The 12,313-nt window shown below is 47.4% G+C and overlaps 1 protein-coding gene across 6 annotated transcripts in view; it reads right to left on the reverse strand.

The window, feature by feature from the left end:
• Window positions 1-12,313, reverse strand: part of SGSM2 (small G protein signaling modulator 2) — a 110,231-nt gene that overhangs the window by 31,348 nt on the left and 66,570 nt on the right. For all 6 annotated transcript variants that reach the window (XM_090025242.1, XM_090025237.1, XM_090025241.1 and 3 more), the window contains exons 4-7: window positions 5,655-5,816; window positions 3,298-3,365; window positions 2,364-2,509; window positions 1,869-2,003 (exon numbers count right to left, since the gene is read on the reverse strand). In XM_090025242.1, the coding sequence (XP_089881368.1) occupies window positions 1,869-2,003; window positions 2,364-2,509; window positions 3,298-3,365; window positions 5,655-5,816 (511 nt within the window). The remainder of the gene's footprint in view (window positions 1-1,868; window positions 2,004-2,363; window positions 2,510-3,297; window positions 3,366-5,654; window positions 5,817-12,313) is intronic.

The raw sequence follows: 12,313 nt of genomic DNA on the forward strand, positions 1-12,313 counted from the left end.
TGGCATTTGGACAGCACCTAGCACATAAGGACTCTAGTCTTGACAGGGGCCTCTAGGTACTGTCATAACACAATTAATAGCAGCCCACAACTACGTGAAGGGTGGCTCCAAAGAGGATGGAGCTGGACTGGTCTCAGTGGTGGCAGATGACAGAACAAGGAGCAACGGTCTCAAGTTGTAGCAAAGGAAGTTTAGGTTAGAGATTAGGAAGAACTTTCTCACTGGGAAGGTAGTAAAGCAGTGGAACAGGTTACGCAGAGAGGTGGTGGAAACTCCATCCTTGAAGGTTTTTAAGACCCAGACAGACAAAGCCTTGGCTGGGATGAACTAATTTGGGATGGCCCTGCTTTGTGCAGGGGGTTGGACTAGATGTGACCTCCTGAGGTCCCTTCCAACCGTCATTTTCTAATAATTCTATGACAACACAACTAATTAACAACCACACTGCAAGCGTCTGACATTTTCTTTGCTAGCTGTCAGGGAATTACAGCTCTGAGCAACAGTGCATGCTGCAAAAACTGTAATAAATTAACACACCTGAAAGAGCCAAGAGTCTTTTATAAAGTCATAAAAGTCTCGTCAGCGGCTTGACTTCCTTTTTGGACCTGAGAATGCAGATTAGCTCTTGGAGCAAATTCTTCTGAGCAATTGATGTTACTACTTTACAGCATCGATGCTTGCCCAGACCTAGTGCCTCCAACCCAATTGAGATACATGAGGTGGCCTGTTGAGCTTGCTGAACAAATTTACTGTACAGGAGCACAGTCAAGGAACAACCTACACCTACTGTGTGTTTTGTGTATGTATGTATACAAGTCCCAGCCTTCATGGAGCCCTTCTCATGGAATGGTCTGCGAGCTTTGAAACAAGTGGCCCCTAATATACAGCTTAAAAACTACTTGGGACCTAGAAACACAACACAAACCCTGGTGTACTTCCCATCAGTTTTGTACACCAGCACAAGTTACACTCGTGTCTAAGGTAGACAGTGACCAGATCTTCCCAGGTAGTTGCCTCCTTACTTGCTGTTCCAGTACTTTGTCACTGGGTGGCAGGAGCCAGTTGCAATCACTTGCATTAAGCAGACACAGAGTAACTTCACCTCTGGTTTTTACAGAGATGACTACACCACATTCTAGTACCTTACACAGGGGCCGGGCTGCACATCGCGTGTCCACTGCTTGATTACACTGGGGACTCTATATGATCTAAATGTAAAATAATTATTTGTGTGGCTGTAGGATTAAGAAGCCATCCATGAAATAAAGTCCCCAAATAAATAGGTACTGCATGTATCCACGGCACGAGATAGGCCCTGCCCTAAGGAAAGTACAGTCTAAATGGACAAGACAGACAAAGGGTGGAAGAGGAAACTGAGGCACTGAGAGGGAAAGGGATCTGCCAAAGGGGGCAAAGAGCCAGTGGCAGAGCCAACAGACACGATTCCCATTCACCACCCCACCTGCTAGATCATACTGCCCCTCTCTTATAGAACTGAGAAGCTGAGGGACAAACTGGGAGGAAAGCAGGGAGTCTGACAACAGACAGAGGCAGAGCCTGTACAGGCAAACAGGCTGTGTTATACCCACCCTGATCCATTTTCCCTTTACTCTTCACCATTTTGGAGGTGAGGGGAGAAGAGCACCACTGAAACGGGGCCCAAGCTCCATCCAGCCTCCAGGATGAAATGGGAGGGACCATGTTTTGTCCCCCTGGATCGCATGGAGAAAGCCACATGTCCGGGCACTGTTTCAGAGCTGGCACAGTTCTGTTCTTTGCAGCACCACTGACTCCCTGTGCCAGTGACTACAAGAAACTAACCTTCCCCCAAGACATGAACACAGCGTGGCTGTTGCCTTGCTACTTACTGGCTGAACGAGGACGTTATTTTTCCCATACAGCAGGTGTGTTCTCGAGTTCTGGTGCAAAGACTCCACGTACTCCCTTGCCGAAGCAGCAAACCGGTCCTCGGACATGCTCCCGCTGGAGTGCCGCTTCCGGATCTGGTACAGGAGAGAGGTGCCATTCTGGGGGCTGGTGGCACAGCGCTGGGAGCCAGCTGCACACAGAGGCTCCTGAGCGCAGTGCCTCTTCACTAAGAAAAGCTCTCTCATGTGGCATGGGTTCTTCCACATGCCAGCCAAAGGAGCTTGCAGCTTCCTTGAGACAGGGACAGGCACTGGTGGCAAAACCCCAGGCACCCTCAGGGCTGGATTGCAAACCTGTCTACACTTGGGAGGGGCAGGGGGATATTGGGACCCACATGGACTTTCTTCTGGGACAGTGGCATGGACAAAAAGCCTCCCCACCACAACACCAGGCTTTGCCAGTTACCGAGAAGCAGGCACACAGCAAATACCTACTCCCAGCGCCGGGCGTTTGGAGGGAGAGTCCTGACGGCCGTGTGCTCCATGAATGCGGTGCCTCTGCACCAGCTCATCGGCTGAGGGGTCAGTCCAGTAGTGGTCGGCTGTTTTCAACTTGGTATATTCGAGAGCACAAGGTCCAACTAGGAGAACAGCAATGAGAGAGGATCCATGACAGTCTACTGACACACAGAAACTCACTCACTCACTCATCGCTCCAGATGAGATATTGAACTGCGGGCCCTTTTTCCTCATGTGCCATGGAAGTAAACATTCCCCTAGCATGTAACCTTGGCCAAATTCCCTCTTATAATAAATCAGGTCCTATTAACTATGGCTGCAAGAAAAATCTTGCTAAGCGTGTAACAGACTGGCATTGCAATGCTGTTAACACCAACTCCCAGCTGAGGGAAACCGCACCCAGCAAGCCCTCTATGAAACCAGACTCCACCCTGCTCTCATCAGACCAAATAATTAAAGTTTTGTGTCCTCTCCCATATTGTGTATAGAGGAGGAAGCTCTTATTCTGTCTTGCATGTCTCCGCTTCGGAAAATGTAGTCAGCAACAAAAATGCCAGCAGCGTTCCCTTGGAGCTCTTATAACCAGGGATCCTGCTTTTCTCTGGTTTTAAAAGATCCCCTATTTTTGGTTTTAAAAAAAGTAACCCCAACTCCACATTTTCTATACACACACACATAGATGTTTCATTTTAATCATGGAAAAATGTGGATTTGGGGATACGGTACTCTTTTTAAACCAAAAACTGGGGATTTTTTTGAATCAGAGAAAACTGGGATCCCTGCTTATAATTACATAGTAACTACACAGCAGCATGACCAGCATTCGTCTCACTGTCTTACTAAAGCCACAAACTGCCCCCCCAAGCATTCTTACTCTACGGCCCCTTGGAATAATACTTGAGAAACGTACCTAGAAGAGAAGCAAGGATTGGACCACAAACAGGATCTGCCAACAGAGCTTCTCTCTCATAATATTTGCTGGGAATAAAAAAAATAAAAATGGGTCAGCATCACTTTTTGGTATTTTCAAATGCAGCCAAATGACTTAGGAGCACGAGTCCCTCTGATTTTCAATGGCACTTATACATCCAAGTCACTTGGGTGCTTCTGAAACTACCATAAATTAACCATTTACTTGCTTGTGTGGCTAAGTGGCAGGAGGAAAGATGCACATACTCTGCTTTGTGTAGTGAGACAAACTCTTAGGACTTGATCCTGCAGCTAAGCACCTAAGTGTGACCATTTTCCACCCTGTTACAGTCCCTGAAAAGCTGTTCATACCACAGGTGGGCAGGTTCTGCTCTTACGCACTGCTTCTCTGTGACTTTGTTTTAAAAGGACAGCAAGTGACAAAAATACAAGTGCTAACAGTTTTTCATGGACTCGTGACAAGTTGGAATAGGTGCATCGTAGGTGGAATGGATTTGCCTTTCAGCGTTTTACAACCCCTGACATAAGACCGCCTCTGATTTCAGTTTGGGACTCAAGGCACTAATGTAATAGAACTTGAAACAATATATTTTAGCAAGTAATTTCTGCCAAGACCTTCTACTGTGACCAAGAAGAATAAATTCTCTGCTGGTCTCAAGCAGCCTTAAGTAGCTACCACTGGAGCCGAAGTATGGTATATGGAAAGCTGTTTCTTAAAATATTAACAGCAGCAGCTCTTGCAATGACCCAAAAGACTTGATACAGCTGAAGAAAAGACTGACTTGGTACAAAAAGAGCCAAATGCTAAACAGCATTTCTTCAGCTGTAACCATCACCCTCCTCATCTCTACCACTAGATGGAGCTGAAACTCTAAGCTGTTTTCTCCTCCTAAAGAGCACTGATGAGCTACTCAAACACCAGAGTCCAACAGTGAGACCATCACAGAGCTCAGGCATATTGTTGTGCTTCAAAGAAAGTGTTTCAGTATAATCCATGTGGACTCAAATACAGTCAGGGAGAAAAGGAGAACAAAAGAAAAGAAACTCAAACACCAAAACAAGTCAGCAAACGACCTTGAAGCTCAGAGAGTGAAGACACAAGGCATGCCTCACCCCAGACAGGACACAAGGCTGCAAACATGACTGGAAACCAGAGAAAAACATTTTGCTCCCAGGAAGCCAGGCCCACACAACTGTATGCGCTTGCTTTGACCAGCATGCATATTTCTTGGAAGAGACAAGGACTTTGATGGGTGGTATCTCTTACTAGAGCAAGTGCGTGGTTGGGATAAAGTCAGACAAGCTTTCCAATACAAACCATTCTTCATTAGTGACCTGCTTCATCTGTGCCTTGCATTGGAAAGCTTGTCTGACTTTATCCGAACCATGCACTTGGTTCAATCAAAGATACCTCCCACAAAAATCCTTGCCTCTCGCATAATTCCTGGGTCATTACGGCTAAAACGTACTTCTTGGTACATTAGGGACCAGTTACATACCTAGCCAAGTGCAGACCCAGAGGCTGCAGGAGTAACCATTATAATCCCAGAAGTGTGGTGTGCTTCATGCCTTCTAGTAAGCTGGGAGGGAAGACTGTGAGAGCTTCCTTTACCACTTGCACCTGCAGAAATCACTGGCAAAATTGTACAGCAGAGCAAGAAAGCAGGGCTAGGTCTTGGACCAAAGTATCTTCATTTGGGACATTTTGCCAGACAGTGCCATCCTCCAGGCTGTCTCCAAAACACACCCACTCCCCTCTCCAAACAAACTAGGATTAGATGCCACCAACAGAATAATATCCTTTGACCACCACACTTTTTCTTTCCAGGAAAATTCTTCTACTTGCCTGCTGCCAAGAAGAACATAACCCAAACTTTGCAAATATACCATGCACCTCGCACAGCCAAAGACATCTCACTTGGGATGTAACCACTTGTTTGAACAGCTTTAGAGCAAGCTACATCATTACTGAGTGGAGGCATACCCTCTGTTTGTGACTAATCTAAATCAAGCCTCAGGATGTTCACCATATCCTTTGTCTGAAGCCATAAAAGTGTCCCCAATAAATTCCCTCCTTATCTGCATGGCTTGTAAAGTTTTTTTTTTTCCCCTTCCTTCATAAACTCAGTCACAGACTGAAATTCTGTCAAACACCTGAGAAGTCATCAGTGTTTTCAAAACCAAACCTGTTGTGAAACTGGAACTGCTTTCTGCAACCCAGTCTGACCGTGCTTAGGCCCATGAGCAGCAGGCTAATGAAATCCCAGGGGCAAACACATACCACATTTGCTAGATGGACAAATCCATACCACTCCGGCTGTCTGGTCCCCTCGTTACCTGCAGTTGTCTACGATGTACTGCACAATTTTGTCCAGCACTTTCTCAATCAGCGCCGTCCGGACCCAAATGTGTTTGATGGCCTGAGGTGTCAGGACAGGTGATTTGCTCGTGGCTGAATTCTGCCTCCTGAGGGACTCCTGGCCAGTTGGCTGATTTTTCCTGCAAAGGGACAGAGAGGAAATGGCAGAAATTAAGTAGCTACATTTTCAAAAGGAGAGTCCCTACTCTTCGATGGAAGGGTAAGCACAGGGGCTGGGCTACAATGTGCGCATCACACAAATGTGGGTCCAAGCACGACTCTCTCCATTCTTATGTTAATGACCCTTCCCCTTTGCATCAAAGGTTTGTGGGGTTGGGATCCAGAGTTTTAGTCAGCCCAGTGTGAAGTCAGAATCATGTAGCTTAATGATCTGGGGTGACCAGGCTGATGCATCAAAAGGGGCCTGATGTTCAGAAGCTGTACGCTATATAAATCCAGCTCCTCTGAGGCTTCTCAAGGGGAACATTCACGTACCAGGGCCTCCACAATGACAAGTCACTTCTTACAGTCTTAGCAGGTTTGCAAAAACGAAAACACCCTGACATACGCTCAATTTTTTTATTTATTTTTTTTAAACTCCCCCGCAAAATCCAAGGCTCTGTGGAGACAACCCCTCCTGCCCACTCTCGGGGGAAGAAAACGCACAGCAGGCCCATCTAATTTGGAAGAGTTATTCCAGCCCATTTCCGACAGCATCCGAGAGCAGAAAGCAGCAAAGCTCAAAGCGTGCTGGAGAAGCAAGTGTCCCCCATGCAAAAAAAAAAAAAAAATGTTTATTCCTAACTAAACATAGCTGCACGCCTCACTCAATCACTGGAGAGCTGCAGGGAAGGCTAGAGACAGGATACCAGGCAGACACTCGGATATTAACATTTGGAGCCTCATCAGTTACATTTCAACAGCATCCTTCACTGTCAAAGCTCCCAAAGGGCTCTCTCAACAGTGTATCTTGGCTGACGCACCAGGCACTGAAACACGGACCTCCACTGTTGCAAGCAGGAGCTGCTGCAGCTTGAGTACAGGAGTTAAAGATCTCTAGTGGATGGTATAACAGATTCAAACCCTCCATGAGTCAGGTAGGCACGAGCTATAGGAAGATCTGCAATATACTCATGCCTCCTGTATAGCAGTGGAAAGGAAGGAAGATGGTTGAGCTTGAGTCTTGTGAAAGTTCCCTCAAACCTTTGGTGCCCCTGAAGGAAGCGTCAGGGGCCCTTTTGTTATTTAGGGTTACATCCCAGTGACTTGTGGGGAGAACCAGTGGGTTCGACATAGGTCTTTAACCATAAGTTCAGGCCAAGGTGGATGGTATGTGTTCCCAAATGGCTCTGGCAGTGCAGCCACCGCTGATCAAAACTCAGTAGACACACTGAGCTGCCAGCTGAAATCAGGGCAATGGTAGGAGGTAGCAGGCATGTGGGCTTTGGCTGGCAACAACACGGCAGCAAAGCAATGCAGAGGTCAGAGTGCCCTTTTGGGCAAAGTTATAGGGAGAAGGATGTCGAGCTGAGTTCCAGGGGTTGTGGAAGGCACGGACCATTCAGGACAGGATGAAAAGTGGGATTCATCTCAGGAAAGCAGGTCATTAAACTGAACAGATTAGATGAGCTGGACCAGATTTGTCCCTGGACGGCATTAGTGAGCCACACCAGAGATGATTCTGTCTCATGATCAACCCTCCAGCTCTTGAATTGTAGCATGTGCCTGGCTTGTTCGGAGAGCAAAGCCCAAATGCAGATGACCAGTGCTGAGGGTGCTTGTCTTTGTAGGCATCTACAAGCCCCTGTCCTAGCAGCAGTCCTGTTGCAGTGGCTTGACTCAACCCTATTTTTCCTTGGGCTCTTTTTGAATACAGCCTCTACAAGAGCAAAGGAAAATGGCCCATGCAAACCTTCTGTCACTGATCCTTCACACGGACTAAGAACACAAGGCTAGACGGTGGCTGACCCTTGTGGGGTGACAAGAGGGGCACAAGAAGCACCTATCTGTGAGGGTCCTTGGTCTCCTGCTCCTGTAAAGGTGCAAATCTACCCTGCCTGACCTCAGACTACCACAGCTAGCTACCTCTCTCTGACACTGTGAACACCAGGGGCGGTGGAGATAGGCACAGAGCTGGAAGCACGTCACTCGGATATGTTATGCAGCCAAGGAGCTTCAGCTTGACATCTCTCCTCCTGCATCCTAGGATGAGCCCTGCTCCTAAATCTGACACCACCTGGGTGGGCTGATTCTCTCTCCGAAGCACCCTGCACATCCGTGGAGCTCGGCGCTAACGTTTGGCAATGACATCCCATCCCTCGCCCTCCCAAGATGACGGAGAGACAGACTGTATGGGGCTGAGGTGCTAGGAATGCAGTAATTGAACAACCACTCCCAGCTGGGGGCTTGTTCACAGCCAAGACCCCCTGCCTGTTCCCTACCATGTACAGCAGTCACAGCTCTCACTTAATGAAACAAGGAACTTGCGGCTGTTTGGCGACAGGAGCGAGGCCAGAAGGGTTGAATGCCAAGGGAGGCCTCCCCAAATATCAGCCAAGGCAAGAACTGCTAACCAAAAGGCAGTGTCTCCGTAAGGATCTGCAGCCATGTACAAGTCTGTAGTTCCCTTCTGTGGACTTTGTGGCTGCCCTGTGGCTCTGCTCAGCTCTGATGAGTTCCATGAAATCTGCGCATAAATGTTTAACCCCCATCCCACCCTTTACAACTGCCAAATGGAAAAGGGGAGCAGTTGGCCAGCTTGTGCTTCTCGGTGGTCCAAACTGCTTCCTGAATGCTGGTCAGGTCAGGCAGTCTCGGATTCAGGTGAACAAGGCCATGGTTGCTTTTATTCAAAGAACCTTCCTTGTGAGCACAGACAACAAGAGGCTGTTACCACACAAGGCACAGCGCTCGTCACCAGCTCCAACATGCTCAGAGCCACGCGGAGCACTTGCAGTTGCAAACTGCCTTCTCCTTAGCTTTCAAGCTGTCATCTTATCACTACACCCTGAAGTGAACTGTAAACCCCAGGGACTGGAGAAAGTGCACTACCTGGGCATTGCTTCTTCATCAAATGCCAAAAAAGCTCCAGTGGCACAGGATAACTGAAATTTCTAATTAGAAACAAGTCCAGAATTAACTCCTCTTCTCCCCACTCTCAAAAACGATTCTGGCCTTAGCTGTGCATCCTACAGAAGAACGTGTGCTCCAATGATTTTGTCTTTGCATGTCAATCCCTTACATCAAACCTGGTGAGAACTACTTCTTACCAAACAAGGGGCCGGATATGACAAGGAGCTGTGCACCATTTGTGGGAGCTGTGGGTGCTCATAAGCTTGGAATCTGTCAAAACACTGACTCAAAGTGAGTAGAGCTTTACGTTTTAAATGAACCCTATATCTATTTAAAGTTTCGCCCCCATCCAATTACCAAATAACAAAGCCTTCATACATCTGACCAATTTCTCTCTTTCATACTTTCTGTCTGTCCTTGTCTTTTAATGTCAGTTGGCCTAAGTTGGCCCTGGGCACAAGACAAACACTGAGCTCCTGCACTCCAATAGTCTTCCAATTCATTCTTGGACCGGGATTGAGAAAAGGGGATATAGTCTGATGTCTCAAGAACACAACTGAGAAATGGAGCTAAGTACTGTGATGATTTGGGGGATCTAGTGACACCGTATAGAGTGTGGTGAAAGCTGTAAAGCTGGTATTGCCATATCACTATATATATGACATCCTCCACTTGTTGACAAGCTTGTATGGATGGCTCCCCAGACTAGGTACAACAGATGAAGCAATAAGTAGGCTATGAAGGCTGGATGGATCTGGGAGAATATATTTCCTCCAGCCAGTCTGTAAGGAGTTGGTAAAATGGAGAGTGGAAAAACACTACACCAAGTAAAGAGCAATGGTGTTGTACAATCCTGTGTGAAGCTGGCATGCATCATATATTACACCTACCACATGTCCCTGAAGAGGCAGGCTGTAAACCAGAAGGCTCTTGCCTTTGGATAGATTCTGGGGAACACACTTGAGTGGCTGAAAAGGGCTGAAGAACATGACAGTAGTTTCAGCACCAGTCAGTTTCTTAGCAGTCATGCAGGAGGCAAGTAGCGTTATTTCAACTAGGAACTGGTCAGTACTTTTGACTTTCTTGACGCAACAGCTGCTAATGTACTGCATATTCCCCCTGCACCAGCACTGCACCAAGTAGGCCTGCAAAGAGCCATGAAAATATCTGCAACAGTGAAAATACTCTGGTCCTTGAGGGTGTACTTAATACTCCGATGCACTGTAATTACAACACGTCAGAGCAGACTTGATTAACTGAGTCTGCTCTGACTTGGTTTACCGTGCACCAGCAGACTCCAGCATCTTGTGGGTCAGCATCCCCACACTGAAAAATGGCACTGGGGCGCTTTAACTAAAGCTCGTCAAATGACCTCTAGTTAAAGCACCCCCACTGCCATTTTTCAGTGTGGGGACGCTGATACACAAGATGCTTTGCGCACTTTAATTAGAGCAGCTCTGAGAGCCACTCTAGTAAAGAGTCTCTCCTTCCCACCCCATCCACTCCTAAAGCATGTGTATAAATGCCCTGGGATTTCATACAAACTTGGTCCCTGGCTTATTTTGGCAGTCAAGCACCTAAATCTGATGACGTGCTCAACTGCCCTCTGCATAAGCCCCTAGAGGACAACACCACACAGACATTCAAAACCAGTACGCTAGAATACCCAAGTGGAAAACTGCTCTGGTTTTTTATATTGATTTGTATGGTTACTCTTACTCGTAGCAGCACTCATTTGATCAACGACCTTGTGCAGACTTTCTGGCCAGAGTTTCTGGCTCTCTTATAAACAAACTGTTGGTGAATCTGACAGGCAAGAGACCAGCAACAGCATGCCGCAGGTGTGAGTAGGCACTGGGCCGTGCCCATGCAGCTCAACCCTGACCTTCTACCCACCCCCCCAATCATGCCATTTCTTGGCGTCCTGGTACAGAGAATGCCAGGCAGGTCACCAAGTGCAGCACTTTGGTGTGCTGCACAGGCACAGGTTAATGCCACAACAGTTTCACAAGGCTTTGCATCATGCTTTCCAGATAACACGCCAGCTGCCCACCTACCACACTGAGCATCTCCCATAACATGTACTGCTCTGCGCAGTACCCCTGTGCGGCGATAACAAGCTTTTCACAGGCCAGGGAGCATGGTTGCTTCAGCACATTAACAAACTATTTCCTGTCCTTGCAGTGGCAGGACACTGACAGTGCCCTTGTGCCCCTTTCTTATGGTAAGTTAAAGGTTGGTTTCGACGCTCTGGGTATTATGCCTGGTGCGTGATAGGTGTTCCTGAAGTTTTTAAGACGAGGTTAGACAAACACGTCCAGGATGATTCAGACAGGGATGATCCTGCCTTAAGCAAAGGCTGGACTAAAAGGGACCAGCTCCAGCTCTACTGTTCTATGATTTTATGACCCTTGCTACTACAGCATTTGCTGCCTGGCAGCCAAATATTGATTATCCTCATTAACACGCGCATTCCTACACCAGGAGCCTTGCCAGCAGCATCTCCTGGATCAGCAGCAAACGACCTTAACGCATATAAAATCATTCGAAACCTTTCCTTTGCCCCAGGAATCACTGGTCCAAGGAAAAACCTGATTTCTCACAAGTTACAAGCCAAATACTTGCTCGTCAATGTAATTAGCGACCTGAACAGTGTTGGAATCACACCCTGTTCTTTGGAGCTGAGGTTGCTGCCTATATAGCTTCCCAGTTTGTTAAAAGAAAGTGGGTTTGTGTCCTGCCTTGAGGCTCTACCATGCAGAAAGCTGACCCAAAATACGCTATTTGTCCTTGACCTCTCCGCCTAGTTTTACACCGATCCTTCAGAGCGGGGGCAGGATGCTGCTGTGGGGGGAGGTGTTGCTGCCTATAGCTGGGCTAGGCTTCCCCTGGCCCCACAATCAGAGGCCAGCTTTATACAGTGAGCAATGATGCAAAGCCACAGTTCAGTGCCAGCTGCAATGCCCGGGGAGGTTTAGCCTTGCAGCTGGCAGCAAGAATTTCCTTCACAGCAGTATCCTACCCCCACTCCATTCTGTGCATCCACTGAAAAAGCAGGTAGAGGAAGAGTCAGACTAGCAACCCTAAATGATTCACCTGCCTGAGTCACTGGAGGGGTAAAGATAGCCAAAAAAACACAACTGTTTTATTGTGCCATGCTCCTGCCTGGTCACACCTGCACAGAGTATGAGACCCAGGCCTGAGTCTGCAAATCATTTAAATATACAGCCTAAATCCATGAGACTGTAAGGTCTCTAGGGCAGGAAGCACCATTCCGTTTTACGCTGACACAGTCCTCAGCACTACAGGGTCCTAGGGCTGTGATAGGTGTTCAAGGCATGACCACAATACTACCATATTTTCTCACAGACATACTCACCTCTTCCCCAAAACTGAGGTGTATGTGTTACATAGAGAAGCTGATTTTCTGCTCGAGATAGAAGCACCCTGCTTTGATTCTTGCTCCACAGTGCAGCGACTGTAGCATTACTATTTAGGCAGTTGAGAGAGTCAATTGACTTAATGGCTCATTGTTCTTCACTCCATGGGTGTGAAAGAGCACATC

Source organism: Crocodylus siamensis, chromosome 13 (genome assembly GCF_052110815.1).
Source record: "Crocodylus siamensis isolate JL-2025a chromosome 13, ASM5211081v1, whole genome shotgun sequence".
NCBI lineage: Eukaryota > Metazoa > Chordata > Crocodylia > Crocodylidae > Crocodylus > Crocodylus siamensis.